Genomic DNA, 17,007 nt, shown 5'->3' on the forward strand with positions numbered 1-17,007 from the left:
CAGTATTCAGAAATCTCCCACAATCAAATCAACATAAGATCACAACCATGTCAAAGAGGCTTTCGATTCCTTTAGGATAACTTCTGTTCCCTCACAAAGCAGAAGATCAGTGATTGACGAACATCTGCAGCAAGCATCAATTGCCTAACTCCTTCAGAGCAACCATCATCGATGCAGGTCACGATCCATTGCACCTTAGCCTGCAATTCCTTGGTCCCTCTATCTCTTTGCATACAGAGTTCATGGAGTCTCTGTCGCTCAAAATCCTTCAGCTAGCAGACAACGAACACAGCTATGCCTTAATCTGTGTTAATCCATAGATCATCACCAACTATGCACAAACCCAACGGAAGACACTTCCAGCAATAGCCCTGCTGCCTTCATTTCTCACGGAGAGACTAGCTCACATTTATAGCGTCACCCGCACAGCCATGTAGCTTCCTCAATCAGAAAAAAACAGAGCCCTTCCATATGATCTCAGCCAGACCACGATTCTCTGCATCAGCTCACGTGCAAACAACGACTGTCCTACCTACGCAGTAGCTATGCTCAGCCAATGAACAACAGCTCGTAATCTCTGGAGATCCCTAGCGCCCAGGTCTTCTCAGCGCACACACCCTCTTTCATCTACGAGAGCCCCCTTCATTTTTCGTCGTTCAGCCTCCTCTTCTATATAAGATTTGCATTTCTTCAGAGATATCCTCATCCATGAGGTCTTCCGGCTTGTCTGGTTTTATCACAGTAGGTCCACAGCTGCCTACACTCATGATCCTATGAAAGTATTTCTTTAGTCTGAAGCCATTGACTCTATTCTTATGCTGCTGACCATCCAAATCCTCAAGTTGATATGATCCATTTTTGAATTTCTTCATCACACGAAAAGGTCCATCCCATTTGGTCACAAATTTCTTCTTGAAGGTAGAATCGAGACTACTGTTGTATCTCAAAACTAGATCACCCTCCTTGATTTTCTTATCCCTGAATTTCCTGTTTGCTCTCTTCTGATTCTCCTCTTGAATTAAAGCATAATGTTCCACTGCCTGCAAATCCAATAAGCGGTTATGGAAAGTAGAATTTGAATCCTCGTTTATCTTCATTAACATCTGTAATGCAGGAATTTCTACTTCCAAGGGTAATGGAGCTTCTTTCCCGTAAACAAGATGAAATGGTGAAAACTGGGTGCCTTCTTTTATTGCAACTCTGTAAGCCCATAAGCCCAGTGCAAAGCAAGATCCCACTCCTTCTCATAGGTTCTCATGATCTTTCCCATGATATTAGTACACACACCATTAAATTTTTCATTCATCCCATTACATTGAGGGTAATAGGGACTTGCATATCTGTGTTTAATCTTCAGCTTTCTACATAATAAATCCATCAGTTCACTCTTGAAACCTGGACCTCTATCAGAAAGCAACTCCAGTGGCACACCAAATCTACAGCAAATATCCTCATACACAAATTTACATACAGATTTCGCATTGACAGCCCGTACTGCTCGTGCTTCAGCCCATCTCGTCAAATAATCCACAGCTGTCAGCATATAACAATTTCCCCTGGCTGTCATGGGTAGAGGACCGATGGCATCTATTCCCCATTTCTAAAAAATATTATAAGCAAGCATGATAAGTTCTGGATGTAAGATCCTGTTACTCATTTGCTGACACTGTAGGCATGACGTGCACCAATGTCTTATGTCTCTTTGGAGGGATGGCCACACATATCCTTCTATAAGTATTTTCCTCAGCATGATTTTGAAAGCAAAATGTCCTCCACATACTCCCTCATGATTAGCTTGTAGAATATGAAAAACTTCCTCATGCCAGGGAATTCTTTTGAGCACTAGATCAGCCCCTTTCAATTTTTCTTGCGCAAAAAGTAGTGCTAGTTATATTGCTTGAAAACGAGAGTACAAGAGGGCCTAAAGGCCAGCGGGCTGTAATCACAAAACGGATACAGCCCGTGGTAACAAAATAATAATTACAAGCCTCTCAGGGCATAATCATCGGAGTGTGGACAAACAGCCACGGTGGGGGGGAGTAATGCCACTGAAGACTCTGAGCAAAGTGCTGGAAGAACAGCTCTTGATGGTCTTAGTCGCGAAGGAAGCGCCGTTTCTTCTCCTTCCCTGCCCGGGACTCCCTTTGAATCCGATCCCACTGACCCTTGAGTGTGTGAATGATCGTGCTCTAAATGTCTGCTAGGGTCTGGGTAGCAGAAGAAGCTTGATCTCCTAAGGTCTGCGCGCATCTGGAAGTCCAGATATGCCAGCCTACAATACTCCCTATGATCTCCCAAACTGGGTGCCGAGTCATCGCTCCTGCATCTGTCTCTGTCAGATGCCAAGGGAAGCTGTCCATGTATGCCCAGGTGGCCTGAGCGTGATGAAGAAAACTGGATCCTGCCTAGAGAACTCATAAGCCAACTGATGTCCCATCTCGGTGCTGCACCAGCAAACGGCTCCCCAAGTGACCGGTCCTAGCTCGGGTGCAGCCCTCGCTAAGATCCCCATGACTCCGTTCCATGCTGTCTGAGCATGCGAGCAGCTCCAAAGGCAGTGCTTCAGGGACGACTCCTCCTGAAAACACATCTGGCAGTGCCCCTCCTGCCCCATCTGCCTCAGCCATCTGCCAACTGGTAGCCCCTTGTGGGCCACCATCCAAAGAAAGTAAGAGATCTTCCTTGGCCGCCAGCTTGCCCAAAGAGTCTTCAAGAATGTGCGAAGAAAAACCAGAGATATCCCTTGGGCATACCAACTATGTGCCTGTGTGGGTAGCTTGCGCTTGAGAGCCCCAAGAGCACGCCTACCAGTACGCGCACTGTATGAGAAGAAGGGGGTAGGGTTCTCTGAGGTCTCCAGTAGTGGCCAGCGTCACTCCCCTGGGTCCCACTCCACCTTTGTCAAGGAGTGGCCCTCCCAAATCCAGAGTCTCTAGTCGTGGTCCTGCATAATCAGGGGGTCTATATGCCACGTTTTCCTTTGCATCCCTATGATGCGAAGGCGCTGCCAGGGAAGCTGGGGGTCGATCACGGCCTCTCTGCTCTGGAGACGGCTATCATCGGCGACGGAGAAGAAGTGAATCGAGGAGTCTGAGAAAAGGCCTGCAACCGCCAAAGGAATGCCATGGGGTGTGAACTGCCCTAGCCACCCTCATCTCCCGGGAGGAGCTGTCTGGTGATCATGGGAATCCTCCAACCTGCAGGAATAGTAGCATCGATCTCCGCTCGCTGAGCCTGGATCCCACGTGCCGTACCTACTGCTGTTGCCAGCTCGCTTGGGTTCAACTGGCTATAGACGTCCCTCCAAACCCGGAGCGAGCGCGCAGGCCCACGCGCCCAGAGCGCCCATGGGATATGGGATCTCTCTCCAAGCTGGCGACTTGTATCATCTATCACGTGGCTGCTCCAGATCAGGGGTTGTCTGTCTATCTCCTCTCGGTAGCTGGGGGGAACCTGAGAGAGGTTGTGCCGCAACTTCCTCTAGACCGAGATGAGGCCACATAGGAAGGGGGAACGGGGCCGAGTCAGTGGGGCTGAAGTGAAAATCCACTAGATAGACGGGTGCCAATCACCCCCTCTCTGGGGGATACACGCGCTGAGACCATGCTGAAGCAAGAGCTTCCACGTCTGCCCTCCCGGGGTCAGACCGCGGATGACTAACTTGCCAAGTAATGCCTGACTCTACAGTTCTGGATCTATGATGCCAAGACCGCCCTCTGTCTGGGGGAGAATGACCGTCCGCCAGGCGACCCGGGCTCTGGTGGTGTCGGAACCATCTGAGCCAGACCAAAGAAAGTTCCGCACCAGTCTCCTCAGCTGGGCTACACACGATCTCGAGAAACACCAGCAAGATGCCGCGTACCAAGCAGTGGCAAGAAAGACCTGATTGACCACAAGGGCCCTGCCTGCCAAAGATAGCCGAGCTGTGCTCCAGAAGGCTAGCTTTCGTCGTATGGAGACTAGGACCGGTAAGAACAGCTGAGCCGGCGTGATATCCAGACCTACCTGGAATCCCAGGTAACGTGTCGTCTGTCCTCTAGGGATCCAGCGAAACCCCAGGAAAATACCCCACTGTGAGCTGGCTCCCGGATCGGTAAGAAAACCAACTGACTTATGCCAGTTGATTTTCGCCCCAGCAGCTAGGCAAAAAACCTCTAAAGACAGTCTCACTCGCTCCAGTGACTCGATATCATCCTGCACATACAGGGCCGTGTCGTGTGCATACTCGGAGTCGTGAAGTTCTGCATCGTCCCGAATAGGGAGGCGCATCCCTCGAAGACCAGTGGTACAGGCTCGTAGGAAGTGAGTCATGGCCTCCGCAAAAAATAGGAAGAGGTAGGGCGCAAGCGGGCAGCCCTGACGCACCGAGCGCTGGAGGGTGAATCTCTCCCCCATCCTGCCGCTGATGATAACCCGGCTGGAGGTCGATCTGTAGAGACTAGCAATACCTCTGATCCACTCGTCCGGGAAACCGAACCGAGAGAGTGTACCTTCCAAGAAGGATCACTCTACCCTATCGTACGCCTTCTCAAAGTCAAGGAGGAGTATGGCAAGGTGCTGGCCACTATGCTGGGCCCACTCCGTCGCCTCTGAGAATGTGAAAATGTTGTCCAAAATGCTGCGATCTTGGACAAAACCAGTCTGGGTGTCATGGATCAAGTCATTTTGAATCTTTAAAAAATTTATTTTCTGTGCAGAATTTGATGATTCTGACACCGCAGACGCGTCCGGAACGGCCCAAAACCCCAAGAACGGCACTGGAAACGCTGGAATCGGACATCCGGAGGCCCGGAAACGGCCAAAAAAGGCCGAAAAACGCGATTTGCAGCAAAATGCGATATGGCACTTTTGAAATTTCAAAAGGTGCCAGATCGCATTTTGCTGCAAATCCCACTTTTCGACCTTTTTTGGCCGTTTTCGGGCCTCCGGATGTGCGATTCCAGCGTTTCCAGTGCCGTTCTTGGGGTTTTGGGCCGTTCCGATCGCGTTTGCGGTGTCAGAATCACCAAATTTTGCACAGAAAAGTGTTGCTCTTATATGAACATTGAATGTAAAGCATGTGAAAGAATATATTTATTCCTTTTCACACTGACATTTCTCACGCAAGTATCCATATTTTCTTGCTTTTGTAGAGAGAGAAAAGAGAAAATAGTGAATTTCTTACAGGGCCCCAAAATGAGCTCCCTTTTTTCCTAATGCTCCCACAGGTCCACTATCCTGCTGCGAACCGCTGCTTTGGAGTAGATGGAGTCTGGGATCCGGCACAAGCGTGGAGGTAAGGAGTGAGAGGCTGAGTCCAGGACTAGGATGACTGGGGCATGGTCAGAGAGGGTCGTCCCTAAAACCACTCCTGACTCTCCACCTCTGCCTAGCGCCCAATCGCTGACATTGAAACGGTCCAACCGCTCCATAAGTCTGCCTCCCTCCCTCCTGTAACCCCAAGAGAAGTCCAGACTCCCTGTCCATCTGCAAAAGGAAGGATCCCTCCAACTATCCCGACCTCCCACAGCGAACAAGGAGTCCCAATCCGCCTGCTCTGCCTGAGCTATACCGAGGAACTTTGGGCCCCGTCCCTACTGATCCTCTAAAGTCTCAAGGTTATTGAAGTCCTCTCCTATAATCCAAGAATCCATGTCTGGCAATAAGTCAGTCAAAGAGCTCCAGAAAGTGGCTCTCCGTCTGAGGTCGGTCGGGGCATAGATATTGAGGATGCCGATGCGGGATCCCTCAATATTCAAGCCCACCCAAAGCGCTCGTCCTGGGATCAAGGTGCCAAAACCACACACATGCTGAACTAGAGAAGCGTCGATGGAGGTACAGACACCCCCGCTCCTCCCCTGCTTGCCAATCGAAGGTTCCTAGTAGGTGTGGGAGCGTCCTGTGAGGACCTTCCCACACTTACTGGTTTGAGAAGCCGAAAGCTTGTGTTCTTGCAATAGGAGCACATCTACCCTTCCCACCAAGGTTGGCTGGAGCTCTTGCTTGAGCACCATCTTCCTGGGGCCGCGGGTTCCTGATGAGTGGAACCCGTTGACGTTCCAAGAGATAATGCGTATACTCATGAAGAGGGGAGATGGGCCACAAACAGCTGTCTGCTTGCGGTCGATGTCGAGGTGGTCGGAGGATGTTCAGTGTGCAGACGAAGGCGCTTCTGTGAGGGTTTCGAAGGAGAGGCCGGATCATTGGACCCATCCTCTAAAACCTTCAACAGAGGGGAGAGGCCCTTCGTCCCATGGTGGTAAGCTCTCTCTAGCCAACTCGAAGCCTTCGCCAGGGAAATACTGTAGAAGCCCGCTACCTCTGAGGTCCTCCAAGGGCGGAGCCCTTCCGTGTAGATCCACTCTAGAGGCGGTCGAATGATGACCAAAAGGCGGAATCGTTTGGCGCTGTGGTGCCATCTCAGGCGAACGTCACCCTCCTTCCACTGCTGCTGAAGAAGCTCCGCTGCTCTGCTACCGATCCAGTCCTGCACTTGCTCCTGGGACTGATCTTGAATCGTCTCCCAAACATTTTCATTCGTCCATTGCTCATTCCCGTCACTGGTGATAGTTCCCGCTTCCACCTTCCTTTGAACTTTCAAATGTTGTGCCGCCTTTCGTGCGAAAGGTCTACCATGCGGGGGGAGGAGAGGTGGTGGAGTGGGGAGCGAATGGCGAAGGGGGGAAGGAAAGGAGGAGGGAGGGGGAGGGCAGCGCAGCGCAGGGCGGGGAAGAGGAGGGAGGGGAGGGGAGGGTGTGGCAACACAGCGCGAGGGGGGGCGGGGAAGAAAGGAGAGGAGGGAGGGAGGGGGGGGGGTGGCAGCGTTGCGCAACGGTGGGGAAGGGGAGGAAGGGGGCGGGGGGGTGGTAGCGCAACGCGAGGGGGGGGAGGCGAGGAGAGGACGGAGGGGCGGAGAAGGAAGGAGAGGGGGGGGGGGATGGCGGGCGGAGAAGGAGGAGAGGGGGACGGAGGAGGCGTGGCAGCTGCGAGCTGGGAGGCGGCGGAGAGAGAGGAGGGGGAGGGGAGAGGGGGCCGCGCAGCGCGAGGGGGGGGTAGACGGGAGCAGGGGAGGGGTGGGAGCATTCGCAAGAGCGATCTTTTGAGTGATCAGCCCCTTTCATGTAAAGAACATCATCTATCAGACAATAATAAGTACAGCTTTTAATAAATCTGTATTTTCTTTGTTTCGGAACTTCTTTAGGCACTTTACCAGTTAACAGGAAGCTTTCCTTACAAGCTAATGTCTCCCTTCCTTTGTAAGGGCTCCTGCACTCCTACTGCATCAACATAAGCTGCTGTAATTTCTTGCGCAGCATCATGTGCATTGACATTCTTACCTCTTTCAATATGCTGGAGTGTCCAGGCATCCAATCGATTTAACAGTTTCTTCACCACACTTATCCATCTCTTCAAATGAACATGCTTAACCTTCCAGACACCTAAAATTTGCTTCACAACCAACAGAGCATCTCCCTTAATCATGAGTCTCTTAATACCCAGACTAATGCATACTTTCAAACCTTCGAAGAGGGCTGCATATTCAGCTTCATTATTACTGCTGGCTTCAAGCTAAATTCTCATTTTCCGAATCTCATTTCCTCCAGGATCATAAATGACAATTCCTCCTGTACTTTTATTTAAAACTTTTTTGTAAGATCCATCAAATTGTAAAACAAATGCATCCTCCAGTACTTTTTCTTCATTCATGTCAGTGTTCTTCTCCACATCTTCAACTAAAATAGGTCCTTCCTTATAGGTGAGGAGATCAGCCAAGGAAGCTCTGGTAGAGTTCTCAACCAAGAAGGTAAAAGAGTACTCCTGTAACTCTACTATCCATTTAATCATGCTCCTGGAGATGTTTGTACTATTCAACATATGAGACAGTAGTGAACATGAGGTGAGAACCACAAAAGCCCTGGACAATAGATAAGACCGAAATCTCCTACAAGCATACAAGAGGCTAGCCAGGACCAATTCAGCCACTGAATACTTCCTTTCTACTTCACTCTTCATCCTATTGGCATAATAGACTGGCCTCATATATCTGGAACCCTCTCCCTGCTGCAAAAGAATAGCACCAATAGCATCTGGTCCTATAGACGGATTCACATAAAAAGTGTTGGAATAATCTGGTGGCTTTACACTTGAAATACTTGAAATATGAGTCAAGGATTCCTTAACTGCCTCAAACACCTCTTCACTCTCTGTCGTCCATTTCAGAGGCTCAGATTTTACCACCTGCTGAAGAGGATACAAAATCTGAGATAACATATGAATAAATCTCGACAGATACTTCACCTTCTGGAGAAAGGTATGCAACTGCTTGGTATTCTCAGGAGAGGACAGCATAACTAAAGCTTTTACTTTACCTGGATTTGGCTCAATCCCATTCTCAGATACAATATGCCCCAATATTTTAATGCTGGTCTGAGCTAACTGAGTCTTCTTAGGATTTTAATTGACCACCATTATTATCAATCTCATAGAATATCTGATCCAGCTTTCCACAGTGCTCCCTTCTTCCACTGTACACACAGATGTCATCAATAAACACTTTACAAAATTTATCCAGGAAAGGTGATAAAATCAGATCTGAATTCTCCTGATAGTGCGAGGGGCCGTTGGTAACTCCAAAAGGCATTTTCGTGTAACAAAAACAGCCCCAGGGGGTAATGAAGGTAGTCTTGATTTGATCTTCTTGGGCTATGGCTATCTGGAAGTACCCTGAATATCCGTCACACAAGCTGTACATTTCATGACCCGCCACTTTATCAAGAATATCATCCAGAAAAGGCAGAGGATAGTGGTTTCTCTTTGTCACTGCATTCAGAGGTTTGTAATCAACACAAACTCTCCATTTGTCTACACCTTTTGGCACTATGGCCACAGGACTTATCCAATCAGAGTGAACTATAGGATAAATTATTCTTGCCTTGAGAAGCTTATCTACCTCTTCCTTCAGCACATCTCTCTGTTCCAGGCTTAATCTCCTTATTTTCTGAAAAACAGGTTTGGCACCTTCCTTCAGCTCAATCCTCAGAGGCTTCCCTTTAAATCCCCTGATCTCCTCATAAGAGGTGATAAACAAATTGGGGTATTTCTGCAACATTTTCAAATATTCTTCTTTCTCCTCAACATTGAGATCATGATTCAATGATTGCTCAATCAACACCTGGGTTGATTCTTGAGAACATTTGGGCTGCATTAAATCCTCGATAACCTCAAACCTATCCACCTCTTCCTCACCGAACCCTGCTGCCCCCAAAAAAATCCACCTGTGAATCCTCATCTACCAAATCCACCAATGCTATTGTTCCTTCATCACTTTCTGAAGTCACCGAACTCTTATCCTCACTGCTGGTTTCGCTTCTCTCTTCCTCTTCACTTGCTGAATCTGAAACTTTAGCCCTGCTTACCATATCGAAATTCAATTTCTTCCCATTCATATGTAGAGAAAAGATTCCTTTCCTCCAATTCTGAATTGCACCTACCTTCCTCAACCACGGCCTTCCAAGAATCAAAGGATAGGCTCCCAACCCCGCAGGCATCACATGACAATCCACTCGACATGAAACACTGAATGCCTCAACCTCCAGACCAGGTACTATCCCTAAAGTCTTCACCTTGGAGTGGTTTGCCATTCTGATGCGATAACTAGAGGAGCGGGATATTTTCAGTCCTAATCTCTCCACACAAGCCTGAGTAATCACACAAATCTATGGCACCCCCATCTATATAGGCCTCTCCAAAACCCTTTCCTTTATGCCAGGCTTCTACAGCAGGTAAAAGATCCGGCAACTCTGAGACAGACATCAGCTTAATCGTACCTTTATGAGAGTTCTTCTTTGCTGGATTTACAGCCCGCCTCCATTCTTTTTTAAGCTTTGGGCATAGACCAATCATTTGAGCAAATGTAATGTCCGGTTTCCTCGCTGAAAGATCTTCCACCAAATCATAATCTCCTTGCTCCTTCCCCATGGGATAATCTGCAGTTCTGTACTTCCTTCTGGGCTTCCTGCTCTTCTTCTTTCGATAGGTCATCATCTCCTCAGACTGCTTCCCCTTCTTTGCACTCGGACCAATCTCCTCTTCTCTATCTCTCTTCCCTAATGGCATGACATCTTTAACTTCCTCCAACTAGATAAGTCGGGTTTCTGTGAGCATCCTGATCATCACGCATCCTTGCAGAGAAAGTCTGCAGCCAAGTTCTCGCTTCTCCCAACAGACAAAAGGATAGAATCTATCTTAACAATCTCACTGATCCAACACACGATAACCTTTCAAGAATCGGCTGATTAATGAAAGATTGAGTTGGATAAGTATCCTAGTCCATTCGCCGTATATATTTCGTAATCTCCCAAGAATCGGCTGATTAATGGAAGATTAGAATTGGACGAGGATACAAATTCACTCATTGAGCTCAGATACAGTGACCTCTTCAAAAATCGGTTGATTAATGAGAGGTTGAGTTGGATTACCAAGTAGCATTTCAATAAAAGTAGAGAGACAATAACTAGGCTAAATCATGATTGTATGGTACTAGCCCGACCAAAGGCTAGTAGGGAAAGCGAATGTGTGTGTGTGTGTGTTTACATTTAAAACTGGAGCATTCCTGTCTTTAATAAGAGCTGTGAACTCCAAACACTCCAAAAACCTCTCTGGGTCTTCATTGGGCAACCCGTGAAATCGAGGAAATTCATGAGCCATCTCTCCTCTTGACTAACTTATCTCAAACACACTTCCAACCAGAAATACCACCCAACCTCTTATGGGAAGAAAACAAAAATAATCACTCTATTGAAGAAAACTTACCCTGCATCTGACTGACATTCTTCTTCCTAAGACCAATCACCTTCAAAGCCTTTTGAACCTTAGCATGGAGACGTATCACCCGAAGTTCAACATCAAGGCATCTCTCTCTCCTGTGTCCACACTCCCCACATAACTCACAATGAATCACTCTCATGCGAGGCTTTGTCTTCATAGTTTCAATCCCTAACCACACAGAAATTCAAGCAACATTCCCTAGCCAATTCTTCTGGGCCGTTTTGTCTTGAGTACCCAATCTCAATTCAAAACTCCTCCTGTCCCCAGCGGGATCGTCAAAAAAGATGGTAAGGAAAAAAAAAAGAAAGACCAGGAATTATGTACTTCACCACGTCAGATAGTTGAGACTTCATAATGATCAGCTGCAATGTGGGCTCGTAGATGATGAGCTTATGAACCAGATTCCAGAGTATGTGTCTTTGTAATAGGCACCGAGACAAACCCCCACAAAAAAAAAACTGACTGAACATGGATCACACAGACTCAAAGAGAGACAAAAGACTACACAGCCCGAAACAGACTGAACTTAGAACTGAACTTCCCCCCAAAACTCAGAAAACAGTCAGCCTCAGAATACTATGAACCCAGAGCCCACACTCCTAAGCTTCCATTCAAGAACAACAGTTCATAATTCCTGCAAAGCTGCAACAGCGCCTCCTCCTCTCCCTCTCTATCATTATTCAGAAATCTCCCGCAATCAAATCAACATAAGATCACAACCATGTCAAAGATCCGATTCCTTTAGGATAACTTCTCTTCCCTCACAAAGCAGAAGATCAGTGATTGACGAACATCTGCAGCAAGCATCAATTGCCTAACTCCTTCAGAACAACCATCATCGATGCAGGTCACGATCCATTGCGCCTTAGCCTGCAATTCCTTGGTCCCTCTATCTCTTTGCATACAGAGTTCATGGAGTCTCTGTCGCCCAAAATCCTTCAGCTAGCAGACAACGATACACATCTATGCCTTAAGCTGTGTTAATCCATAGATCATCACCAACTATGCACAGACCCAACGGAAGACACTTCCAGCAATAGCCCTGCTGCCTTCATTTCTCACACGGAGAGACTAGCTCACATTTATAGCGTCACCCGCACAGCCACGTAGCTTCCTCAATCAGAAAAAAACAAAGCCCTTCCATATGATCTCAGCCAGACCACGATTCTTTGCATCAGCTCACGTGCAAACGACGACTGTCCTACCTACGTAGTAGCTATGCTCAGCCAACGAACAACAGCTCATAATCTTTGGAGATCCCCAGCGCCCAGGTCTTCTCAGCGCACACACCCTCTTTCATCTACGAGAGCCCCCTTCATTTTTCGTCGTTCAGCCTCCTCTTCTCGGAGCCCCCCTTGCATCGTAGATCCTTCCAGCGTAAAACTGAATCAGATCCCAGCCGCCATCGCCACGTAGCTCCAGCTCACAGCCTAGAAGCTCCCCTTCATCCATCACGTAGCCACCTTTGCATGAGCAGGATGCCTTCCCAATCAGTCCAGCCACCTCAGCCTAATTTGCCACCTCATTAGTGACATTTTACCACTCTCAAGACATTTCCCCCAAGGCAATGTGGTTGTACCAGACTTCCAGAGCAAGGGTGTCTAGTGTGTGATCAAGCGAAATGTTTTTGGGGTCATGTAAAGTCAAGTCATGCAGGGTTTTTTTATATTTTCCTGAGTCAATGTGCACTTGCATGTTACAGGACTTTCACATGTTTTGGTGCTTTATTGTCTCAGAAAACTATACATCAGTCCATCATGCTTGTGAAAGAAAAATCCACAAATGCCAAAAGCCCACACCTACCCTAGATGTGTACAGCTATGTGCCTACCCACAGCTATATACAGCGCTCAAAAACTTGATACAGGTTTTGTCCTATCACCGCTAACTTCTCCCGCTAGCCTCTGTGTGTGTGTGTGTAACCCCTCCGTACAGCCCGTTGTACAGCTCTCCGCTTGTCGTACATTCCCCATACAAGTCGTCGTACAACACCGTACAGTTCTCTGTACCCTTTTCGTACATCCCGTACCAGTCCATCGTACTTTCCTGTACCTTCTCGTAGCACAGCTCCTAGGGTTTCTAACCCCAAGTTGGGCTAAACTCCCAGCCCAACTCAGGGGTTAGGTTGAGCTAGGGAGTTCTAAGAAATAGCCACTATGGATTGGCCTACCCTGTCCTCCGAATCCCCCTGAACTCCATCAACCTCAACTATCGGGACTCGGTACTCTAGAGTTGCAGCCATGACACCCTCTCCATATGCACATAATTACCAGCAAGAAGGGTCCAAACGACCTATCATTGGACAACATGAACAAATTTATTATTTGCAGCAAGCAGTCGGAGAGTTAAGGCTTGAGTAAAAGCTCGACTTCAAGCTCTAGAGGGACCTGGGGCAAGCATGTAGTAATTGCTGAGGTTGTGGACTCATGTAAGAATTCTCCTCCTACTCCTCAACTAGTCTCTACAGTCAAAGATATGGTCCATACTGAAGTACAATCAATCAAGAAAGAAGTGATTGAGGAGTTTGACACAAAGGCAAACAAGATTGATATCCAAGAAGAGATCAAGGAACATGCGAACGAGCATTTTCTAAGCGAAATCTTCCGAGCATCCGAGCGAAGGGAAATAAAAGCTTCCAACTATGCAAAAATATGGCAAAAATGGACTGGAAGAAAATATAGTTTCACTTAGAAATATGCAAAGTATTATAACAATGCCTAGTTTATACACAAATATTTACGTGAATCTTTGGGAATGGTGAGAACATAATGGGATGGCTTTTGAAGAAACCAACATGTAGAGTTAGACTTCTCTATGAAAATTCCCTTATGAAAAGGTTTCTCCAAAGAAAACTCATTGAAGCAAACCATCAAGGTAGTTTCGCCAGTGAAACCCCTTTGAAGTAGGTCTTCTAAGGTAGTTTCGTTGGCAAAACTACCTTGGACAGCACTTTTGAAAGTGACATAACTTTCACATCCAATGTCCAAATATAGTCGTTCAACCACTCAAATTGAACGGAAAACCCCATTTGAGCACATCTGTGAGGTTATATTTTGAAAAATCTTGCATATATAGTATTAAATATTACATGTAATTTATGAGAGTGATATATAAGCCCAAGTTAATACTTATTTATAGTAATTTAAACTTCTTTAAAAACATGTCCATAAATGAATGAGTGACTAGTCTACATTGGATGAATGAATGAGTGACTAGTCTATATATTTTTATGATAAAGGGATCTAGTTCTAGTGAAATAAAAGTGTAAAAACCATGTTTCCTAAAGAAATACGATTTTTTAAATCTCTTGAAAAACATGCTTGGATAAACTTGCTCATAGGTTTTTGCTTGTAAAATTGACGCATCCAAGGAACACGAAGCGGGACGTGATAATGCATTGAAGATAGGCAACGGAATTAGCGTAAGTCAAGGCTGCTAGGAAGGATGGAAAATGGGCAGTTTATCGTGAAGGCATAGAACTTGCTACTAATCAAAGAGTTTAAATCAAACCCAAAAGACTCTCAGTCTTAAAATGATGTATGGCTGATTACTTCTTCAGACTATGATGTAGGTATTCTAAATAATTGGGGTTGCTTTTGCACTCCCTGGGAGCTGCCATGTGCCCTTCCTAAAGCAGATGTACGAGACGGTTTTTTGCTGTCTTATAGACCTGTTGGTCTCCAGTGGACATTAATAGAATTTCTTTCTTTCTCTCTCATTTCAACTATAGTAAATATTACAGTGTCTCTGATTGCATTAGTGTTTGAGCAATTCAATTGCAATGTCTCTCTTCTGATGAAGCGATATCAATTTTGTGTGTTGAGTTGCATAGATGGGAAGAATGCGTGGCACAGAATGGGAATTTGTGGAAACAGTGAAGCCTTTGGGAAAGGGACAATACACTTGTAAATGGATGTAGTGCTCTCATACTTGGGATGGAGGACCGCTCTGCATAAGGGCACACATGGGGCTTGGGGGCTAAGTACACCATACGTGTTGTAGACTCTAGAGTCTAACCTCAAAGCTCTTTACTATTTGAGGCCTCAAATTTTGCACTATATAAGCTGCATGACATAAGAGCTTAGGCTTGAAGTTTGTGTTTTTAAAAATTCATTTAAAAAACCAATAGTAGGTCATAGTTACAAAAAGATTGTTGTTTATGCTTTGTCCCATCCATGGTATGTCACTTTTTTTTGAATCGTGTATGGAAATCTGCCAAGCTCTTTATGGATGGATTTTTATCTGGAGATTGTGCTACATGTGTGTCTCACATATACTCAGAGGGGTCATATTTTTTATGGACACTCGGTTGTCCACACATGCACATAGTTGTGGATTTGCTTTCTCTCAAGCCACCTCACTAAGGAGAGAGAGGTATGTGAAGCCATCAAATGTGGGAGACATTTTGGCATTTCAATTTGAGCTTATGAGCTTGTGCACTGGATATTTTTTGCAATTAAGCAGTGAGCATTGTTTTTGAGTTCAGAGTACTATATTCAATTAGCATTTCTAAATTTTTGATTTGGCTTTTGAACTAAAGTTTCAACCTTGAGTACTGTCTTGCTTCCTTTGCTCCATTCCATTTCTGAGCTAGGGCTTGTAAGTAGAATCATTCATACGAAGGAGCACAAACCAATTTAAGAGATTGGTGTATTGTGGGACCAGTTTACAACTTCTGCATAAATTCAATGTGCCAAAATAGGATTCATGTAGTAACTTGTAAGCTGTTTGGCATGTGCATGTAGCACATATAAGCTAGAAATTGGAACTTGAATCAAGATTCGATGTGCTTATCCTTTGATGCAAACTAGAAGTTGGAACTTGAATCTTATCTTCAAAACTATTTAAGACTTAATTGTGCTTTAGTGGGACCCACCGACTATTTCTCTTCTAGTAGTGACTGATAAAGAGCAGAGATATGTTCAATGTCATTTGGTGGTTGTGGATAGGCTACAGACACATACTCATGCTCGTCTTGGGATTGGCATACATGGTGTATTTGTTGGTGCTAAGGTAGAGGTGGTAGGGGAGCTCCTAAGATGTGAGAGAGGATGAGGGTGAGGCCATGTACGTGTGGAGTCCTTGCTATTGTGATATATAGGTGTCAAGGTTCCAATGCCAGTGATGACCATGATGAGGATGAGGATGAGCATGAGCTACCTTGAGCCCTTGCCATGGGACATGTTGCTAGAGAAGGCTGTGGAGAGAGAGCCCAATTACAATGATGAGAGCAACCTCCTCATTGATGGAGATTATGGCTCCGTGTCGTGCTCTTGATGGGTGGATATCTGTCGTGGTCTATATTTGCTATGCTTGCTTGTAACATTTGAATTGGTGTATTTAATTTTGGATGCTTCCATTTTAGACTTCTCATGATTTGGTTCTTTGCAAGCAACGATTTTGAGTGCCCTTTTATAGTAACTTTGGAAGTGTGTATTTTAGAGATTTAATGGTCTTGCTCGTTTAGTAGATTTTCCTATGAAATCTTGTTCTTTGATTTTAAAAAGCATGTGAGCTACACTACTAAGCCTATTTCATATGAATCCTTGAGTATTAAGAGATGCCTTTGCAGGCATCTCATTGTCATGACTTTCAAGAGAGGCTGATAGCACTAGTAAGATCTACAAGAAACTTTCACTTTGTGATTTACTATTTGCCTTATGTTTACAGGTGTCCTGGCAAGTGGTAATGTGACAATTGAGTCAATTCTAATATTCCGCACACATGAATGGTTGGGAAAACCCACTGTATACTTCAGATGCCAAGGAGAAAAGAAAGTTTATCTGCCTGATGTTGTTGAGAAAGACCATCACTATAGATTTATTGGTGAAGAGTCCTGGCAGGTATGTGACACTCTTCTTTAATAAACAAATGTATTTTTGTCCAGCATGTTTTAGGATAACACTTATATGCTTGTTGAAGTCTTTTTTGGTTTCTTCACATGTTTGTCTGCCACCCTTTTTGCTAGGTAATGGTGTAACTATAAATGTGATGTCAACATCTACGGAAGATGCATTAAGAAGCTTAGAGAACAGTGCACGTAGGCTAAGCACTCATCAATTCTAGATACACAATTGGAAGTAACTGTGGCAATAAAAATACATATTGTTTATGTGTTAGGAAAAAGAGATATGCACATTTGCAAACATAGCCGCCATGAATTTGGAAAGGGAGTGTTTGTAAATATGTTTCTAAAATTCTG

General features: G+C 45.7%; 1 protein-coding gene across 1 annotated transcript in view; it reads left to right on the forward strand.

The window, feature by feature from the left end:
* Window positions 1-17,007, forward strand: part of LOC147879944 (uncharacterized) — a 44,829-nt gene that overhangs the window by 8,483 nt on the left and 19,339 nt on the right. Inside the window, exon 2 of the mRNA XM_087371755.1 lies at window positions 16,476-16,648. Within this exon, the coding sequence (XP_087227881.1) occupies window positions 16,476-16,648 (173 nt within the window). The remainder of the gene's footprint in view (window positions 1-16,475; window positions 16,649-17,007) is intronic.

Source organism: Dipteris shenzhenensis, chromosome 33, assembly GCF_047967505.1.
Source record: "Dipteris shenzhenensis isolate YYH24624 ecotype China chromosome 33, Dip_SZ_1.0, whole genome shotgun sequence".
Classification (NCBI taxonomy): Eukaryota; Viridiplantae; Streptophyta; class Polypodiopsida; order Gleicheniales; family Dipteridaceae; genus Dipteris; species Dipteris shenzhenensis.